The sequence below is a fragment of the Peromyscus maniculatus genome, chromosome 5, assembly GCF_049852395.1.
Source record: "Peromyscus maniculatus bairdii isolate BWxNUB_F1_BW_parent chromosome 5, HU_Pman_BW_mat_3.1, whole genome shotgun sequence".
Lineage (NCBI taxonomy): Eukaryota > Metazoa > Chordata > Mammalia > Rodentia > Cricetidae > Peromyscus > Peromyscus maniculatus.
The window spans coordinates 92,221,566-92,239,637 of record NC_134856.1 but is presented as its reverse complement, the minus strand read 5'-3'; the positions used below and the strand labels follow the sequence as shown (position 1 = coordinate 92,239,637).

The 18,072-nt window shown below is 41.8% G+C and overlaps 1 protein-coding gene across 2 annotated transcripts in view; it reads right to left on the bottom strand.

Annotated features, from left to right (window-relative positions):
- The window catches only part of Adarb2 (adenosine deaminase RNA specific B2 (inactive)), a 532,528-nt gene that overhangs the window by 70,585 nt on the left and 443,871 nt on the right, over positions 1 to 18,072 (bottom strand). For both annotated transcript variants that reach the window (XM_006987845.4, XM_016006368.3), the window contains exon 4: positions 15,481 to 15,595. In XM_006987845.4, the coding sequence (XP_006987907.1) occupies positions 15,481 to 15,595 (115 nt within the window). The remainder of the gene's footprint in view (positions 1 to 15,480; positions 15,596 to 18,072) is intronic.

Sequence of the window (18,072 nt, the reverse complement as noted above, 5' to 3'; positions counted from 1 at the left end):
TGATCTGTCCAGGTAAAGCCCAGCTTGGAGAAAGGTACCTAGCAGATCATAGACACAATGTTGAGGCTATTTTGACTTGATGGCTATGTGGGATCAACTCAGGCCCTGGCCATCCTCACTACAACTCCAAAGAGGCAAGTTCATTGTCATAGATGAGATCAAGATATCAGCTGGGTAGGGAGCAATGCTACCTTTTGAGAAAACTGAACTGTCCCAAACTTGTTCTAGAAGTGGGGTTGGAGGTGAACCTGGGGGCCTCCAGAGATAGCCACCTTTCTTTGTGTTTTGTAGTAGGAGGCTGCATCGTTTACTGAGCATCATAACCCTGGTTAGAAATGTGCTGGTCCACAAGACAACACTTCATGCATGTGTCTGTGATTTACAGTGAGTCAAACATGCTCTTCTAATTTGCTTTCTGTTGCTGTGATAAAACAAATTGGCCAAAGGCAACTTGGGGAAGAAAAGTTTTTTTTCAGCTTATGCTTCCAGGTCACAATCCAATGTTGAGGGAGGCTGGGCAGAAACTTGAGATAGGAGTGGAATCAAGAACAGTGGAGAAATGCTGCTAACTGGCTTACTCTCTGACTCTCAGCTCTTTTTCTTATATAGTCCGAGACCACCTGCCTAGGGATGGTAATATCATAGTTGGTTGTTGCCTCTTGTATCAATCACCAGTCAAGACAACTCCTCACAGGCATGGACATAGGCCAATCTGATAGAGACAATTCTTCAACTGAAGTTTCCTCTTCCCAGTGACCCTAGGTTGTGTCAAAGTGACAATAAAAATGAATCAGTATACATGCTAATACCACTTCAGAAGGAAGTTTGAGGTGGAATCTGATTTAGGAAGTGTGTAGGCAGATAAATACAATCATATTCCAACTATTAGACTTGACATTGTCTGCATGAAAACAATGTGGCTGACACCCACTTCTCCTTTTAACACCTAAGAGGACTAAGGATGGAGAAGCTCCAACAGTTCTTTCCACTGCCATCGGCCTTTCTGCAACCCTTCCCACCACAGCTAATGACTGAGTTATTTCTCAATATTGTACCTAAAAAAACTAAGAAATTTAAGGTTCAATGAGATATGAATACATTTGTTGATATGCTACCTGTTGGTTTATCAAGCATTTATTTGCTGGTTAGTTTAAACTGCTGGCTTGATACAGCCTAGAACCACATAGGAAGAGAGTCAGACTAAGGAACTATCCAGATCAGGTTGAGCTGGGGGCATGTCTGTGGGGGATTGTCTTGACTGATAGTCAATGTAGAAGACCCAGCCCATTGTAGGTGGTTCTGTTCCCAAGGCAGGGGTTTTGAATAGTATTAGAAAGCTAGCCAAAAGCCACCCGGGCTATGCTTATTCTCTCTGCTTTTAACTCTGAAGATATGTGACTGGCTGCTTGAGTTCCTGCCTTGACTGTCTCTGAATGATGGACTGTAACTTGTAATCATAAGCCAAATAAACTCTTCCTTCCCTGTGCCAAGGATATTTATCATTGTAACAGAAATGAAACTAGAACAAACTGTTTCCCTCTTGGTTTTGCTATAAGGACTGAAAACAGGATTCTTTTTTCTGACTGAATCAGTGTCAGTTAGGGTTTCTATTGCTGTCAAGAGACACCATGACCACAGCAACTCTTATAAAAGACAACATTTAATTAAATGGCTTACAGTTTCAGAGGTTTAGTCCATTATCATCATGGTGGGACATGGCAGCATTCAGGTAGACATGATGCTAAAGGAGTTGAGAGTTCTACATCTTACATGCAACATGAAGTAAATTGAGGCATCAGGTGTGGATTGAGTATGTATGAGACCCCAAAGCCTGTCTCCAGAGTAATACATTTCCTCCAACAAGGCCACACCCACTCCAAATATGCATATCTCCTAATAGTGCCTCTCTCTTTGGGGCCATTTTCTTTCAAAGCACCACATTCTACTCCCTGGGCTCAAAGGCTTATAGCCATATTATAATGTAAAAATGCATTCAGTCCAACTTCAAAAGTCCCCATAGTCTATCATTGTCTCAACAATGCTTAAAACTCTAAAGTTCAAAGTCTCTTCTGAGATTCATGTAATCTCTTTACTGCAATCCCCTATAAAATTAAATCATAAAACAGATTACATATTTCCAACATATAATGGTACAGGATATTTGTTACCATTCCAAAACATAGGGAAGGGAGCATAAATAGGAAATACTGGACCAAAGGAAGACTGAAAACTAGCTGAGCAAATTTCAAACTCTACATCTCCATGTCTGTTGTCAAAATGCTCTTTAGATCTCCAACTCCTTTCAGCTCTGTTGACTGCAACACACTTTTTCCTCTTGGGCTGGTTCCACTCCCTATTGGCAGTTTTCTTCAGCAGGTATCCTATAGCTCTGGCATCTGCAACATCTTGGGGTCTCCAAGGCAATCCAGGCTTCAACTTCACTGCTTCACACAATGGCCTCTCTACTAGGCCTCCATTCAGGGACACCCCTGACATGTGCCTGGCCTCAATGGCTTTCCTTAGTTGTGAAGGAATATTTCATAACTCCCTTTTCCTATCCTTAAGTCCAGAACCATGTGGCTGAAGCTGCCAAGTTCTGCTACTTACTGGGGCTGGAATATTGTCACCTTGTTTAATTGCATCTTCACCAGCTTCCTGTTTTCCATGGTTTCCTCCACTGCCTAAGCTTGTCAGTCCTGAAACTTGCTCTGTAGACCAGGCTGGCCTCAAATTCAGAGATCTGCCAGTCTCTGACTTCCAAGTGCTAGAATTAAAGGTGTGTACCACCACACCCAGCTCTAAGCTTTTCTTTATCCCCCCCCCCCCCCCCCCCCCCCCCCCCCGCAGTCTCCCATGCAAGCTCGTAAGGTTCAACCTGGGCCACCACATGGCAGATGGAAGGAAATGTGGTGGTGGCCATGAGCCCAGGTGTAGAGAGTTATTATAGGGAAAAATCACAAGCTTGGAATTGCATGCTTGGGATTGGGTAGAAGGGATATGGGGCAAGGTGATTCTTTTTTAAACTATTGGTCTAGACTTTGGATGCAAGACCACATTTGAAACGATTGGGTTAGACTTTTGGCAGGGAACCACAGCCTGCTGAACAGGATTATCTGGATTGCTCAGCAGGATTATCTAGATATCTTCAAGGGCCATAAACCGCAGACAGGATGTCTGAAGGAGGATGATGCTCTGTATCTGTTCGAGTCATCATGGCACATTCCTGAGGTCCTTTATGGAGCTGAGTACAGCAGATGGTCTAAGGTGGTGGCCCTACCCTAAGATGGGGTCTGTATTGCCTTCACATTCCCTGCTTCATAAGTTGGAAAATTAGCTGGGTAGGATCTTGCCCTGAGGTTACCACTGCTTTTATTTTTTTTCTTAATCTTTTTATCTCCTTGAACATAGGATTTAGCTCCATTCTACTTTCGGGTACTCTCTTCTCAAATTTTACATTTTATGATTTGCCTTGCTCAGCTTGCTCTTTTCATTATAAATTTTATTTAGAGTTACCACTAATAACCATAGGACAGAGTCTATAGTAGGCTGTTTGAGATTTTCTCTACCAAAGAATTAATCCAAAAGTCTTCACTTTAGCCTCAGGCACACTATTTGGACAAGGGCAAAAGGCAGCCACATTCTTCACCAAAATATCACAAGAATGATCTCTAGGCCACATATTAATAGTCTTCTCCTCTGAAACCTCTTTAGCCAGGCCTCAGGTTCAAATAAGTCTTAGCACCACTGTCTTCCTTGCTCCTACTAGAATGGCCCATTAAGCATCACTTAAAACATTCCACTGATTTCCTAACCCAAACTCCCAAAGTCCATGTTATTTCAAGCAACAACATGGTCAGGCCTATCACAACAAATCTCAGTCCCTGATACCAACTTCTGTCTTCTGCACTGCCCAGATAGGAGAGTCTAGGGGAAATGTGGTGGGAACCACCACCCCTGCATATTTCAAGTTCTTGATGGTGGTATGCAGGCAGACACAGTGCTGAAGAAGGAGCTGAGGGTTCTATATCTTGCAGGCAACAGGAAGTTAACTGAGAGACTGGGTGTCTTGAGCATATATGAGACCTCAAAGTCTACCTCCACAGTACACACTTCTTCCAACAAGGCCATACCCACTCCAACAAAACCATACTTCCTAAATGTCCTGAGTGTCACTTCCTTTGGGGGCCATTTTCTTTCAAACCACCACAGTCAGCCAGTGATAAACTTGTAGCCAGCAATATTACACAGGAAGCATTCATTTTTCTGTTCTGGCCTTTCAGGGATATCTACAGTAAGTAGTTTTGAGATGGGCTGAGGGAGCTTTAGGCAGACCCTGTAACTATCAAAGGCTTGAATGAAGCCTGTTCAGTTTGTCAGTTGTAAGACACAAATAAAAAAGAATTTGTTCAAGACATTGCTGATCAGCTTTCTCAGTTCTTGCAGTCAAACATGAACTTTAAAATGCATAGCATTTAAAGCAGTGCATGGCATATGTTAAAAATTTGAGGTGAGGACTGGGGAGATGGCTTAGTCAGTAAGGTGCTTGCTCTACAAGCATGATGAGCAGAATTCAGTCCCTAGAATCCATGTAAAAACCTCAGCATGGTAGCTTGTGTCTATAATCCAATACAGAGAAGATAGATATAGGAGGATTCTGGGAGCTCACTGGATAGGTGATTTGGTGAACTTTGGTTTCAGTGTTGTCTTAAAAAGCAAGGTGGAGCCGGGCGGTGGTGGCGCATGCCTTTAATCCCAGCACTCGGGAGGCAGAGCCAGGCGGATCTCTGTGAGCCTGAACTACCAAGTGAGTTCCAGGAAAAGGCGCAAAGCTACACAAAGAAACCCTGTCTCAAACAACAACAACAACAACAACAACAACAACAACAACAACAACAACAAAACAAAACAAAAAGCAAGGTGGAGCACAACTGAAGAAGATGCTTGACATCAGCCTCTGGCCTCCAGAAAAAAATGTGTACAGGCACATAACCACATGCATGCTTGCACACATCCACATGAAAACAGAGAGAGAGAGAGAGAGAGAGAGAGAGAGAGAGAGAGAGAGAGAGAGAGAAGAGAAGAGAAGAGAAGAGAGGAAAGAGAGAGAGAGGCTTATGAGGATGTCATTAGTTATGTCTCCAAACATCAACATTATGAAGAATTTCACTGGATATAAATATGGTAATTTTTTTATTCAGTGAATGTATTCAATGCCCTCATCCTACTTCTAAGAAAGACGCAGAATGACAACGAACCCTTTGCAATTAATAGATTGAGGAATCTATTTATCTCCCTGTTTGGATTGGGCTGAGCATGCTCTTCGCCCCATTAGTAACTCATTCTTTTGTATCAAAGGAGCGGCTTTGTGACACCTGGTCTGATCGATGAGAAGTCTTTTCTTCCCTGCATCGGAGATAACTGACAAGGTCTCCTCATTGGTGCTAAACCCAGAAATAATGAGAGCACAAAGCCACAGCTCATACATAATTCACAGAGGAAACATTTTAAGTGGCAGTGCTTTCTGTGTCCATAAGCAACCACTTGATATTTCCATTTGTGTGTGTGTATGTGTGCTCCATTCTTGCTGTCTGTTTTTCAGAAGATGAATATGGGATTGTATTCAAAACAGTTCAAAGGGAAAATTTTACTCAGGCTCTTGGTTTTTCTTCTGACTTACTCTCCTTCCTAATACCACCTCTTTTTTTTTTTTTTTTTTTTTTTTTTTCTGGACAGAGCCATGTGATTTGCTTTTGATTCAAATCTGGTTGGTGAGTTAAAACATCTTGCAGTGATTTCTGGCTGAATAATACAGTCGTGCATTGATCTGAGACTGTCTTGCTCTTCAGCAGCTCTCCACCAAGACTTCACTTTCTCCTCTCCTCTCTTTCTCTCCTAACCTTGTCTTCTTGGCTCACTTCTGTAGCTGACCATCACTATGATAACTCCAAAGTGAAGTTGCTGTTGTAGTCTGGATTGTTAAGATGCTGGGCAAGAAATGAGCAGGACATTTGCTGTTCTGCTGTGTGTTACGTGTTACAGGTTAAATACTCAGTATCCCTAGAGACTCATGTGCTGATGGCTTGGTTCTATAGGGAGGTGGTGAAAATGTTTTGAAGTGGGGTCTAAGGGGATGATTAGGTCACTGAAGATATGTCTACAAAGGGGACTTGGGGACCACTTTCTTCCTCTGTCTTTTTGCCTTCTGGTTCTGTTCTATTATGTGCTATTGCTTTGATGGGCTACCTTGCTACAGTTCCAAAGGCACCTGGATCAAGGGGTTATAGACTAGAACCTCTAAAACTATGAGCCCAAAGCAACCTTTCTGTTTATAATTTGATGATCTTGGGTTTTTACTATAGTGACACAAAGCTGTTTGGCACACTGTAATGTGCTGTTCAGAATGTCACCACGTCCTTCACCAATGTTTACAAGGTATCAACCCTTTTTCATATCACTTAATGTAGATAGAAAAATCTCAAAAATTTAGGGTCAACTAGATAAAAAGAAGTTTGAATCTTGACATCAAGTGTGTATATTCGAAAGTCCACAGGGAGTTTGAATGGCTGCAGCTTTGTCCAGTTTCACATTTGTTTCTTAATCAGCTCTAACACACACACACACACACACACACACACACACACACACACACACACACACACACACGACACATGACACACACACACAAATACACAAGCACACACACTCATACAGAGAAGGGGAAAGAGACAGAGAATTGATGAATGAATATTTTGAAAATTTTAGCTTACTGGCTAAGACAACACTTCAAACACTTGAAAACAGTACCTGGCACTTAGGCAACAAATAGATGTCAGTGTCTTTTCTTTTCTTTTTCTTTCATCAACAAACAGTGTTATGTTTCCATTCAAAAGCAGGATCATAGTTTTAGAGATGCTAGTTTTATTGTCTTGAGCTGCAGTGTTGGATTTTCTTACTAAGGGAAAGTTTTTGGGCAATTTGAAGAGAGTTGAAATTGTACGTTCAGTTGTGAGCCGATGATTGGAAAAATGTAGAAATGTTTGAACAGCCTTGAATGAAGTCCCGCATTTTAAGAGTGCAGGAGTGTTTCTTTGTGTGCACACATGTACATGCAAATGTGCAGGCCGGAGGACATCCTCTGCTATAGTTCCTTAGGAGCTGTCCATTCCAGTTTGTGTTTTGAGACAGATCTCTCACTGGCTTGGAGCTTGCAAAGTAGACTAGGCTAGCTGGCCAGCAAGTTCCGGAGGTCCTCCTGTCTCTACCTTCCTGGTGCTGGATTACAAGGAATGCACCACCACACCCACACCCAGCTTTTTAATGTGGGTCCTGGGGATTGAACTTGAGTCGTCCCCCCCACCCCTCGCCCCCGCCCCGCTGACTAGGCAAGCACTTTACCACCTGAGCCATCTCTCCAGACCTCTTCGTCCTTTTTACAAACGTGTTTTCCTCCTAAATGCTTCCTTACTGAGAAGGAATAAACTCAAGCATTTCAGAAGGATGTAACTCGTGGTTAGACGTATGGCTCTCCCCTTTAGCTTTGAGGGTTTCATCAGCACCTTGTGAATTATTTTAAATTAAACCATTTATCTCTAAATGAGCCATGAGTACGGGTGGGCTGGGATAAATATCCAGTCAGGGACTGCTTTTCTCTGATTTTATTTTAAAGAGAGATGTTTAGTATGATGGGTTGGCATTCAAGCTACACAAGGGTCAGCCACAGGGGTAGTAAAATCTATCCTGCATTTTGTAGTCTAAACAGTTTCAACCAAAGATTTAAAAATCAATTGCCCATCAGCAGTCCTTATTGTTCTGGGATGTCGGCATCTATGAATCTTAATGTGCCCGAACAGATCACAAAGACGAGCAGCAACTCTGTGTTGTGTTGTATGTGTTTAGTAGTAGTTAAGATCAATTTCTAGAAATCAAAATGATAATTTACCATCTTTCATCCCGGTATCAGGCTTCTGCTAGTGTGATTGTTTTGGGTCCAGTTCCTTTGTTTCAGCTTATTTTCCTCCTGCTTGACTGGATGTAAATGAAAAGACTTTGTTTAATTTCAAAATCAAAGTGATTTCTAGTCATCCGTGGGAGAAGATGGAAAGGAAGAGGCTTTGAGACATTTGGGGGATAAACTTCTTATGTCATGATTCTGCTAGCCCCTAGTCAGGTGAGCGTACACATGTGTTCTGTGATGAAAGAAGTTTCAGATGTGTCTGAACTGTCATGATTTTTCAAGTGCAAACGGGAAAGTGGCATTTACATATCAGCTTTATCTGGCTGGATACAATAGTGTGATTTCTATTTGAGCTTGAAATACATTGAGGACCCTGCAGGCAGATTTCTCTACCTCACATGCTCATTTTAGGTTCGGGGTCAATGCATGCAGGCAAAACACTCTACGTTTTAGGACTTGAAACAAATCAGGAAATTTTCACTGGTGAATGAAGTGGCATTTTTATATTTTCCCACTAAACCAGACTTGGCTGCTTTTCAGGAAGGACTTAAAATGGACATGATTGATTGCTTCTTCAATAACCACTTTATTATGGAAATACTAGACTTACTTCGTAAAGCCACACCCTTGACTGCTTGGCTGACTGATGCTGTCAAGACGTAAGTCACCTTGCTCAGAATAGCTATTAAGGCAGTATGAGAACCAACTCAAGACATTATTCACAAAGTTCTCCTATGCTCATTTTTTTTAATCTTGAGACAGATCTTTCCCTGTAGTCCTGGCTGGTACAGAACTCACTATGTTGTCCAGACTGTCCTCAAACTCTTAATACTCCACTGGCCTCAGGCTCCTAAGTGTCCAGGTTATAGGCACGCTGTCACACTTGGGCTTTCTTGTGCATATTTTAAAAATGGAATGCCTTTTCTTTAAATGAATTTAAAATTTATTTATTTTATGTGTATGAATGTTTGCCTGTGTGTATGTCTGTATGTGTACCGGGGTGCCTTGTGCTTGAGGATTTCAGAAGAGGTTGCCAGATCCCCTGGAATTAGAATTATGGTTATGAGCTACTATGCCAGTGATGGAAACCAAACCTGGATCTTTTGCAAGAACAAGTGCTCTAAAATAAGGAGCCATTTCTTCAGTCTGAATTTCTTTTCTTGATGATGGCAATGGAGTACTACTCAGCAGTAACAAACAATGACATCATGAAATTTGTAGGCAAATGGATGGAACTAGAAGATATCATCCCAAGTGAGGTAACCCAGACTCAGAAGGACAAACATGGTATGTACTCACTCATAAGTGGATACTAGATGTAAAGCAAAAGATAACCAGACTACAAATCATAGCTCCAGAGAAGTTAGCTAACAAGGAGACCCCTACGAGGGATGTATGGATCACCCTGGGAAGGGACGATAGATGAGATCTCTTGAGTAAACTGGGGATGGGGAGGCAATGGAGGGTAGGGGATGGGGGATGAGAACATAAGGGAACAGGATGGTCAAGCTAGAACAGGGATGGTGTGGGAGAGCAATGAAAGAGTTATCTTGATAGAGGGAGACATCATGGGAATAGGGAGAAACTTGGTGCTAGGGAAGTTCCCAGGAATCCACAAGGATAACTCCAGCTTAGACTATTAGTAATAGTGGAGAGGGTGCCTGAGTTTGCCTACCCCAGTAATCAGATTGGTGAGTACCCTAGCTGTCACTATAGAGGTTTCATCCAGTAACTGATGGAACCAGATGCAGAGATCCACAGCCAAGCACCAGGCTGAGCTCCAGGAGTCCAGTGGAAGATAGAGAAGAGGAATTCTATGAGCAAGGGGCATCAAGATCATGATGGAAAAACCTACAGAGACAACCAAACCAAACTAGTGGAAACTCATGAACTTTAGACCAACAACTGTGAAGCTTCCATGGGATTGGACTAGGCCCTCTGCATAAGTGAGACAATTATGTAACTTGGTCTGTTTGAGGGTCCCCTGGCAGTGGGATCAGGATCTATCTCTGGTGCATGAGCTAGCTTTTTGGAGCCCATTACCTATGGTGGGATACCTTGCACAGCCTTGATGCAGGGGCGAGGGGGTTGGACCTGCCTCAACTGAATGTACCAGGCTTTGCTAACTCACTATGTGAGGACTTACTTTTTCAGAGGAGGGGATGAAGGGTGGATTGGGGAAGGAGGCTGGGGGTGGGGCGGGAGGAGGGATGAGAGGAAGATCTGTATGTACAATGAATAAAAAATTTCTTCATAAAGAAAAAAATGGAAAAAAAGAAAAGTGGTGGAGATGAAAGGCATTGATTTTGGAGCCAGGGCTTGCCAGGGTCCTGGGGGACAGAGCTCTGAGGGTGTTGTCAGTGGAAGACATGGGTTGATTCTGTGGACATTCTGATTAATAAGCTACATGACTTAGTAAATGTGTTAAAGGGTCATTTTTTTTTGCTTCCCTTTTTAAGTAAAAAAAAAAGAAAGAAAATTAAGACACTAGGAAAAAGATACATACTTGAAGATTTACATGAGAAGATCTAGCCAGGAATATAATTAAACAAGTGACACGATTTTGAGTTAGTGACAGAAGTGAGTATCTGTGACCCGGATAAGAGAGTTGCTCTTTCTTGGAAGAATTGTCTTGGTCGAGAATGAAATATAATTCAGGGTCACAGCCTGGTTCTGTGCCTAGTTATGTATGCACAATTGCCTACTTATGCAGATGTTGGGCTATTGTTTTTCAACTCTTAGTGGTACTCAAAATATAGGAGAGTTAATTAGAATATAAGCATTAACAGTTATGATCCTATTATTTTAAAAATTATAGTTGCGAGAATTTGGCTAGTAAGTAAAAGGCTGAATGGCTATCAGGCTGAACTACCAGAATAGGAAGCTGTACAATCCAAATTGGATAAAATAACACATACTTAGTAATAGCATAAAATTATAACTACAAAAATCACAAATGAAGGAGTATTAGATTGCAAAAACATTGCTTAATAGATACTAGCTAGAATTGAAAATATAGATATTTAGAATTAATAGTGTATTTGGAGTTCTGGGAACAAATTAACAAACTGGGTAGAATATAGATGCAGCTCTCAGTCCTTACAAAAGAAACTTCTTTTTATAGTGGATGGTGGTTCATATAGAAACTCACAACTGGTCAAAGCACAAAGAATAAGTGTTTAGGGGGTGCTCAGCCATAAAGAGACATCTATATCATAGCCCCGCTCCCTAAGGGTCAGGGAATATTGTGCAAGAGTGAGGTGGAAAGATCGAAAAAGCCAGAAGGGAGGACCAGTATGGAACAGTGTCTTCTGAAACAACAGGAATGCTGCACTCAAGAACTCACAGCAGCTGTGGTGTCTTGCACAAGACCTGTACAAGAATAAGCCAGCTAATATTCCAGCATCGAGTAGGAAGATGCTCATAAGTCCCCACTCCAGTTAAGGAGCTATTGACAATGGATGACTTCTGGGAGAGAGATAGTCAGTTTTCTTTAAGGCTGTGGCTGCTGGTAGGTTGATCACACTTCAGTGGGTGGCCCTACACCCATGCACATAGGTTTAGCACAAATTGGACTTAGTGGTTTAAAAAGTTATGGAAATGAAATTGGGAATAGGGTAAGATCTTGAAGGAGTTATGGATGAATATGATCAAAACATTTTGTGTATGCAGAAATTCTCAAAGGATTAATAAAACAAATTCTATTGGATAGAAATGGAGAACAATGAAATTGTGGAATATTAGTTTTTATTCATAAGTTCTTTGCTATTTGATTTTTTACCACATGATTGGGCTAATTAGATGAAGACTAAAAAAAAATCAGCCTGTTCATAAGTATATATTTTCCCAATAGTATTCCTCATAATGGCTAAAAATATAATATTCCTTCTATAAATAGTGAAAGTTGAGTGAAATTTATTTCAGAATCAGTTTAATTTATTGCATTGTAATTGGTATAGCATGCACATCACTCTCTCTTAGAATTCCTTGGGCATTTGCTTGAATAACTGAACTTGAATTAAGTTTACATGGCACACAAATTTGAGTAAGTGAATATTTACAAATATTTTTATTCATTACATTGCATATTTCTTTATAATCTTTTCTAAATCAAAGTTTATTAACTATTCCCTTTATAACAGGAAAGCAAATTCCAACAATTGATACTCCAGGGTTCACAGATGACTGGTTACAAAGCCTTACCTTGTAAAGACTCTCTTTCACATACTGAATTTAGTTCACATAAATAAATCAATCATCTGTGTAGAAAATAGTGTGCTTGCTGGCAACTGAAGCATTATCTTTTCATAAGCCCTTGTAAAACGTAACTGTTTTCCATGTGAAGTCTCAAGATAGCTTCCAAAAATTGCTATTTTCAGTTTCCTATGAAAGTGGAAAGATACTCAGAGCTGGAAACTGTTGAAAACCTACTCACAGAGTCACACTAACGTAGACTTTTGAACGTGGACATGTATTGCACAAGGGAAAAGAGGAGTCTCTCTCTCTCTCTCTCTCTCTCTCTCTCTCTCTCTCTCTCTCTCTCTCTCCTCTCTCTCTCTCCCTCCCCCTTCCTCCTTCCCTCCCCCCCTCTCTCTCCCTGCCCTCTCTCTGTCTTACTTTTTTACTTTTCCTGCTGAATTGTCCTGGCAGAAACCGATGAGGCACTTCACATTTTTAAAAATTGTTAATGTTTTGTTTGTGTGTTCTGACTCTGTTTATGATACTTTCTTAGGATTATTTTGTATTGGTTTTTGTTGTTTTTTATAAGTGACACATTCCCCAGTTGAATATCAGATTCACAAGAGTAGGCACTTGGTCAGTTTTATTTTTTGCTATTTCCCCAGAACGTTAGTATTGTTGGCACCCAGCTAATAACATGTGCATTAAAGATAGCATGACTACAATGCACATTATGTGTTTCTTATTATGAGTTAGAACTCTTTTCTAGTTTCATTCTGTTGCTATGATAAATATCTTGGCAAAAAGCAGTCTAGAAAAGAAAGGGTTTGTTCAGCTTACAATTCAGGTTATAGTCTATAATTGAGGGAAAGTTAAGGCAAGAACTCCAGCAGCTAGTCACATCACATCCACAGTGAAGAGTAGAGACACATACATGTGTAAGGGCCTATTTCTTTACCTGCTAGATGTCATCTAAATTTCTTATCTCTTATACTGTTCAGGAACCCCTGTCTAGGGAAAGGTGCCACTCACAATAGGCTGGGTCTTCCTATATCAATTAAAAATCAATTAAAAAAAAAAAACAGTCTCACACAGACAAGCCCACAGGATGAACTAAACTAGATAATCTTCCATTAAGATCCTTGGCCAACACAGTTCACACTCCATGTTTGTTTGTGTTTGTGTGTGCATGTGCTTTTTTTTTTTTAAAGAGATAGAGAAAAATACAAAGAAGCATAAAGATAGATGGATCTGGGAAGAGTTGGTGGAGAGAAAAGGATATGATTAAAATATATTGTATTAACTTCTCAATAAAGCAACAAAAGCATAAAAAAACTTTCCATGTGAGTCTAGGCTGTGTCAAGTTGAAAGTAAAACTTAACCAGCAAGCCTTTTCCAAGTGTATTACACATACACACATTTAACCTTCACAGTAACCCTACTAGGTAGGTATTCCTTACATTAGTCTCATTTTTATGAGTGAGAAAACTAAGTCCTAGAAAGGCCAAATAACCAGCCTTGAGTCACGCTAGCTGTAGATGGAGCTGGATTCATTTTGGCTCCCTCCATGGGCCATTAGATTTCAAATGAGAGGTTGAGTCTTCTCATGTAGAATGGTGGAAAGTGGGAAGAGGATTGGTGGTGGGTAGAGACAAGACTGTATCCAACAGTGGTGATCTTGGCAGAGGTTGTCTCAGCCCTGGATTTAGAACATTTCCTGTTTTGCAGGGACAGGTGTCATTCAATGTGTGAAGGGAGGGGAGGCAGCCCTCACAATGGCTCAGGCTTATGCATGACACCACATACAATGATATCACTGAAAAAAGCAAATTGCTTCGCCCTAGAACAGAATACTGTGTCTATAGAGTGATTTTCCCCTTGCAAAGCATCTGATGCACTTTATCTTACAAATTACACTGTGAGGAAGCATTGTGATTTCCACTTTGCTAAGATGCAGGAATTGGAAAGGCTGGATCATGTACACTGCACCAGGCATATGATGGGGCCTGAGAGCTTGTTTTCCTGTTCCATTGCTCTTGGATATTAGAGTGATTCCCAGGTGTCTGGAATGACAGGGAAACTCTGACAGTCATTTGATTTTTTTTTCATTTTTTAAGTGTAAATAATTTGGACACCAGATAGTTTTTCAGTCCTAGAAGTTGCCTACTTACACAAAGTCACATGTGAGTGTGATCTTTTATTGCTCCAAAATAATTTTTATTGTATGATAATCATTCTTTACTTTGGAAATAAAAATGTTTGTATTTACACAACCTAAGGATTAGTTACATTTGCTTAGTAATTAGAAAATTTCAGAAATCGGATTATTCAAATCCAATCATCATTTGCTCCCTACCTGGCATATAGTAGCAGTGAGTGACCTCCTAACAGGCCTTGTCATTGTTTTTCTAGAATGGAATTCTATTTCTGTGAGCAGATTGGAATGACGAGCCTCGATAAGAGGGAGGATCTTCACCCAGTAGTTTCTACCCCAGCAAGAGGATCTTAAAACACTCAGGAGGCAGCTACTTTAAAATGTACCCAGGTGTCTTGTATCCCTCTGTATCTTCCCTTGTTCTCCATGTCCCTTTGTGTCTTTCCCTGTCTGCCATGTTTCTCCATGTCTGCTCTGCTCTGTGTCCCGACTGCATTCCCATATGTCCTTGCTGTCTTTCATGTCCTTTTGTCCCCGCTGCATCACTTCTTTGTTCCTTCGTGTCCTCTTATGTCCCTTTGGTGTTCCCCTCCACTCTTTTCTCACTGCCTTCTACTGGTGGGAATGAATGTGCAGAGTGTACACTGAGAAGGGCCCACTGACAGTCTGTGGTGAGAGAAGAAGGTACTTTGACAGCCAGCATCCCTTGGACGGTCCACCTCCACACCTGACTTCTCTTGTACACACTGGCTCCACCCTTCTGCTCTGTGTACAGACTCATGTAGCATGCTCGTTCTGTGTAAGTGATATCACCAGTCAGCAGTCTTAGGCACCTTAGAGGGGACAGAGAAGCAGGGCACCTCCTTATCTATCAGCTTCAAGTGACTTAGGTGGTAGCCTGGTGTCTGATTGCAGCTTTTACAAATACTGGCACCATTCTTGAAAGTAAGGGTATGCATAATCATCTTACGGAATTCATGGGAATCAAGAGAAGTATCAAAAGTTTTCACAATATTGCCAGTGGGGTTGTTCTGGTAGTAACAGGTGGCCACTAATACCTTTGTATTCTGCATTGTCTTCCTTTGTCCATCTCCATGTGGTAGGAAGCATCCTTTGTCTCCTAGGACCAGGTTAATATTAACATTTCTTTTTATGGAGACAAAAATTCCCATAGGAAAAGAAAGGTAATTACCTTTTGTCATGACGATTCCTGCCAGTGTTTTGTGGCGGGCATATACAGATGTCAGGCCGACTGTCAGTTCACGGAACTTCTGTGTGACCAGCTGGGACACAGAGTCTGCAAAATCCTGTAAGACACAAGCGTCAGTGCTCTTCGATGTGGTGGACAGAAGCAACTCGTGACAGCTGGCTGTTGCATATCCCTCTCCTCAGCTCTGCCTCACGAAGTCCTCCCGAGGAGGCCCCACTTGTCTCCTGTCTGCTTCTCCCTGGTCCAGGACTTTAGCAAGGAGTTGCGCTGAGTGTGAGGAAGTAACCCCCAGCATTGCCTTTGCTGAAAGTCCAGCTTGTGCCTGATTTGATCCTTGCTCTGTTTCTGGGCAGGTTCCTACCTCCTGTCTGAGAAAGTTCCCACTCTACATCTGAGTAGGCCCTTGTCTTGTGTCTGAGCTTGTCTTGTCTTGTGTCTAAGCTGGTGCTTGCCTGTGTGCAAGCAGGTTCATACCACATGTTTTTGCACTGTGTCTGAGCTGGGTACTTTCCTGTGTCTGAGCAGGTCCCTGCCCTGTGTCTGAGCAGGGCACTTCCCTGGGTCTGATCAGATCACTTCCCTGTGTCTGATCAGGGCACTTCACTGTGTCTGAGCAGGTCCCTGTCCTGTGTATGAGCTGGGCACTTCCCTGTGCCTGAGCAGGGCACTTCCTTGTGTCTGAGCAGGGCACTTCCCTGTGTCTGAGCAGGTCCCCACCCTGGGTCTGAGCAGGTCCCTACCCTGGGTCTGAGCAGGTCCCTACCCTGGGTCTGAGCAGGGCACTTCCCTGGGGCTGATTAGGGTACTTCACTGTATCTGAGCAGGTGCCTGCCTTGTGCTCTTGACTGAGCAGGCAACCTTTACCTGAAAACATACAGTTCCTTCTTATTTTTGTCCTGCATAGCAGCAATCTCAGGGGGGACAGTCAGGTGAAACTTGATGGGAGACATCCTGAAAGACTTCCGGGGTGGGGGTTACATTCATTCTTGGTCTACTTTCTTTTAGACAGTGACTCTCAATCTTCCTAATGCTGCCCTTTAATACAGTTCCTCATGTTGTGGTGACCCCCAACTATAAAGCTATTTTGTTACACTTTATAACTGTAATTTTCCTACTGTTAAGATTTATAATGTAGCTATCTGATATGCAGAATATCTGATATATGACCCCAAAGGGGTCATTAACCACAGATTGAGAACCACTGTTTCAGAATCAGAGACCAGTGTTTAAGTCGCCAGAACACCTCAGGCTACTCTTCTGGAGACCTGTTTACCACAGCTCTCCTTGTGCCATAACCTCTCCTCTCACCTTCAGGCAGATGAACCCACAAACACAAGTATGTACACATGAACACATACAGCATGTAGTACACATAGCATACACATGCACACACATGTACATACAAATATATATGCACTCACAATACACAATGAGTACTGTACACACGCATGCAGGCACACATGTATACACACATATACATGCATATCTATACACATAAGCATATACATTTATACATACATACACACATACACACAAGTGCATGTACACCAACTTATCCTAAGGCCAGCTCACATTTCTATTAAAGCAGCATGTGTATGGTAAGTATCAAGGCCCAGAAGGTGTGACTCTGTGGTCACTTCTCCTCCAGGTCCTGCAGCTGTAACCCTGTGTTCTAATTATGGAATGCCTTTTCACTAGGGAAGCTTGCATGATGTGACTGTCACAAGCAGCATAGAAATTTGGTTGGAATCCCAAATCTGCAGCCCATGAGCTGGGATAAGTCATTCAAAACCTCTGAGCCCCGTTTAACCAGTTTACAAGGTCATCCTTTTAATTTTCATCTGATCATGTTTTGGGAATGATTAAATGGATTATCACTTCTTAGATGGTTAGCATAGTGCATCACACTTGGTAAATGCTCAATAATGATGCTGCAACTGTTATTCTTATCATTATTGTCCCTGGTCCTTGCAGGTATTGACCAAATCTTTATGCAACCAAATAAAAATATCAAAAATCAAACCAGCTTTTTTTTTTTGTTTTAGTGAGTTGGATATTAATGCTTCTGTCATGTGTACATTGATATTGTGCAGGCAACTGATGTTTAGACATCTGCTATATAAAACTAAGAGATAAATTGGCAGGTTAAAGATTTCATTTGTATGCAATAAAATGTGTTCATGTGCAAACAGGGCTGCCTCAGGAAACAATGCTGCCCACAAAAACAACCTGACATATCCCCTCCCAATTCTTCATTGATGAAGGGTGGGCAGTGGGGAGGCCCAGGGCTGCGTCTCTTCAGCACAGCTTCTGGGATTTGAAGGTCTTTTTCTTTGCTACTGTCACTTCATGGCAGGTGCTTGTGTTTTGAAATGCTTTATAAATCGCTATGGAAACCCTGTAAAGGACAGATACTCCACAAATTGGGCTCTCCCTAAGTGGCTGTAGTGCTGGGTGGGTAGGAAAAAGGCAAGCCCTGAGTTTTCTGGGACTTTTGTTTAGGTGGCTTCTCCCCAGCTCTTCTTCCACTCAAGCTGTTTGGTGAGAGACCCTGACCTCCAGGGGTTTGCCAGA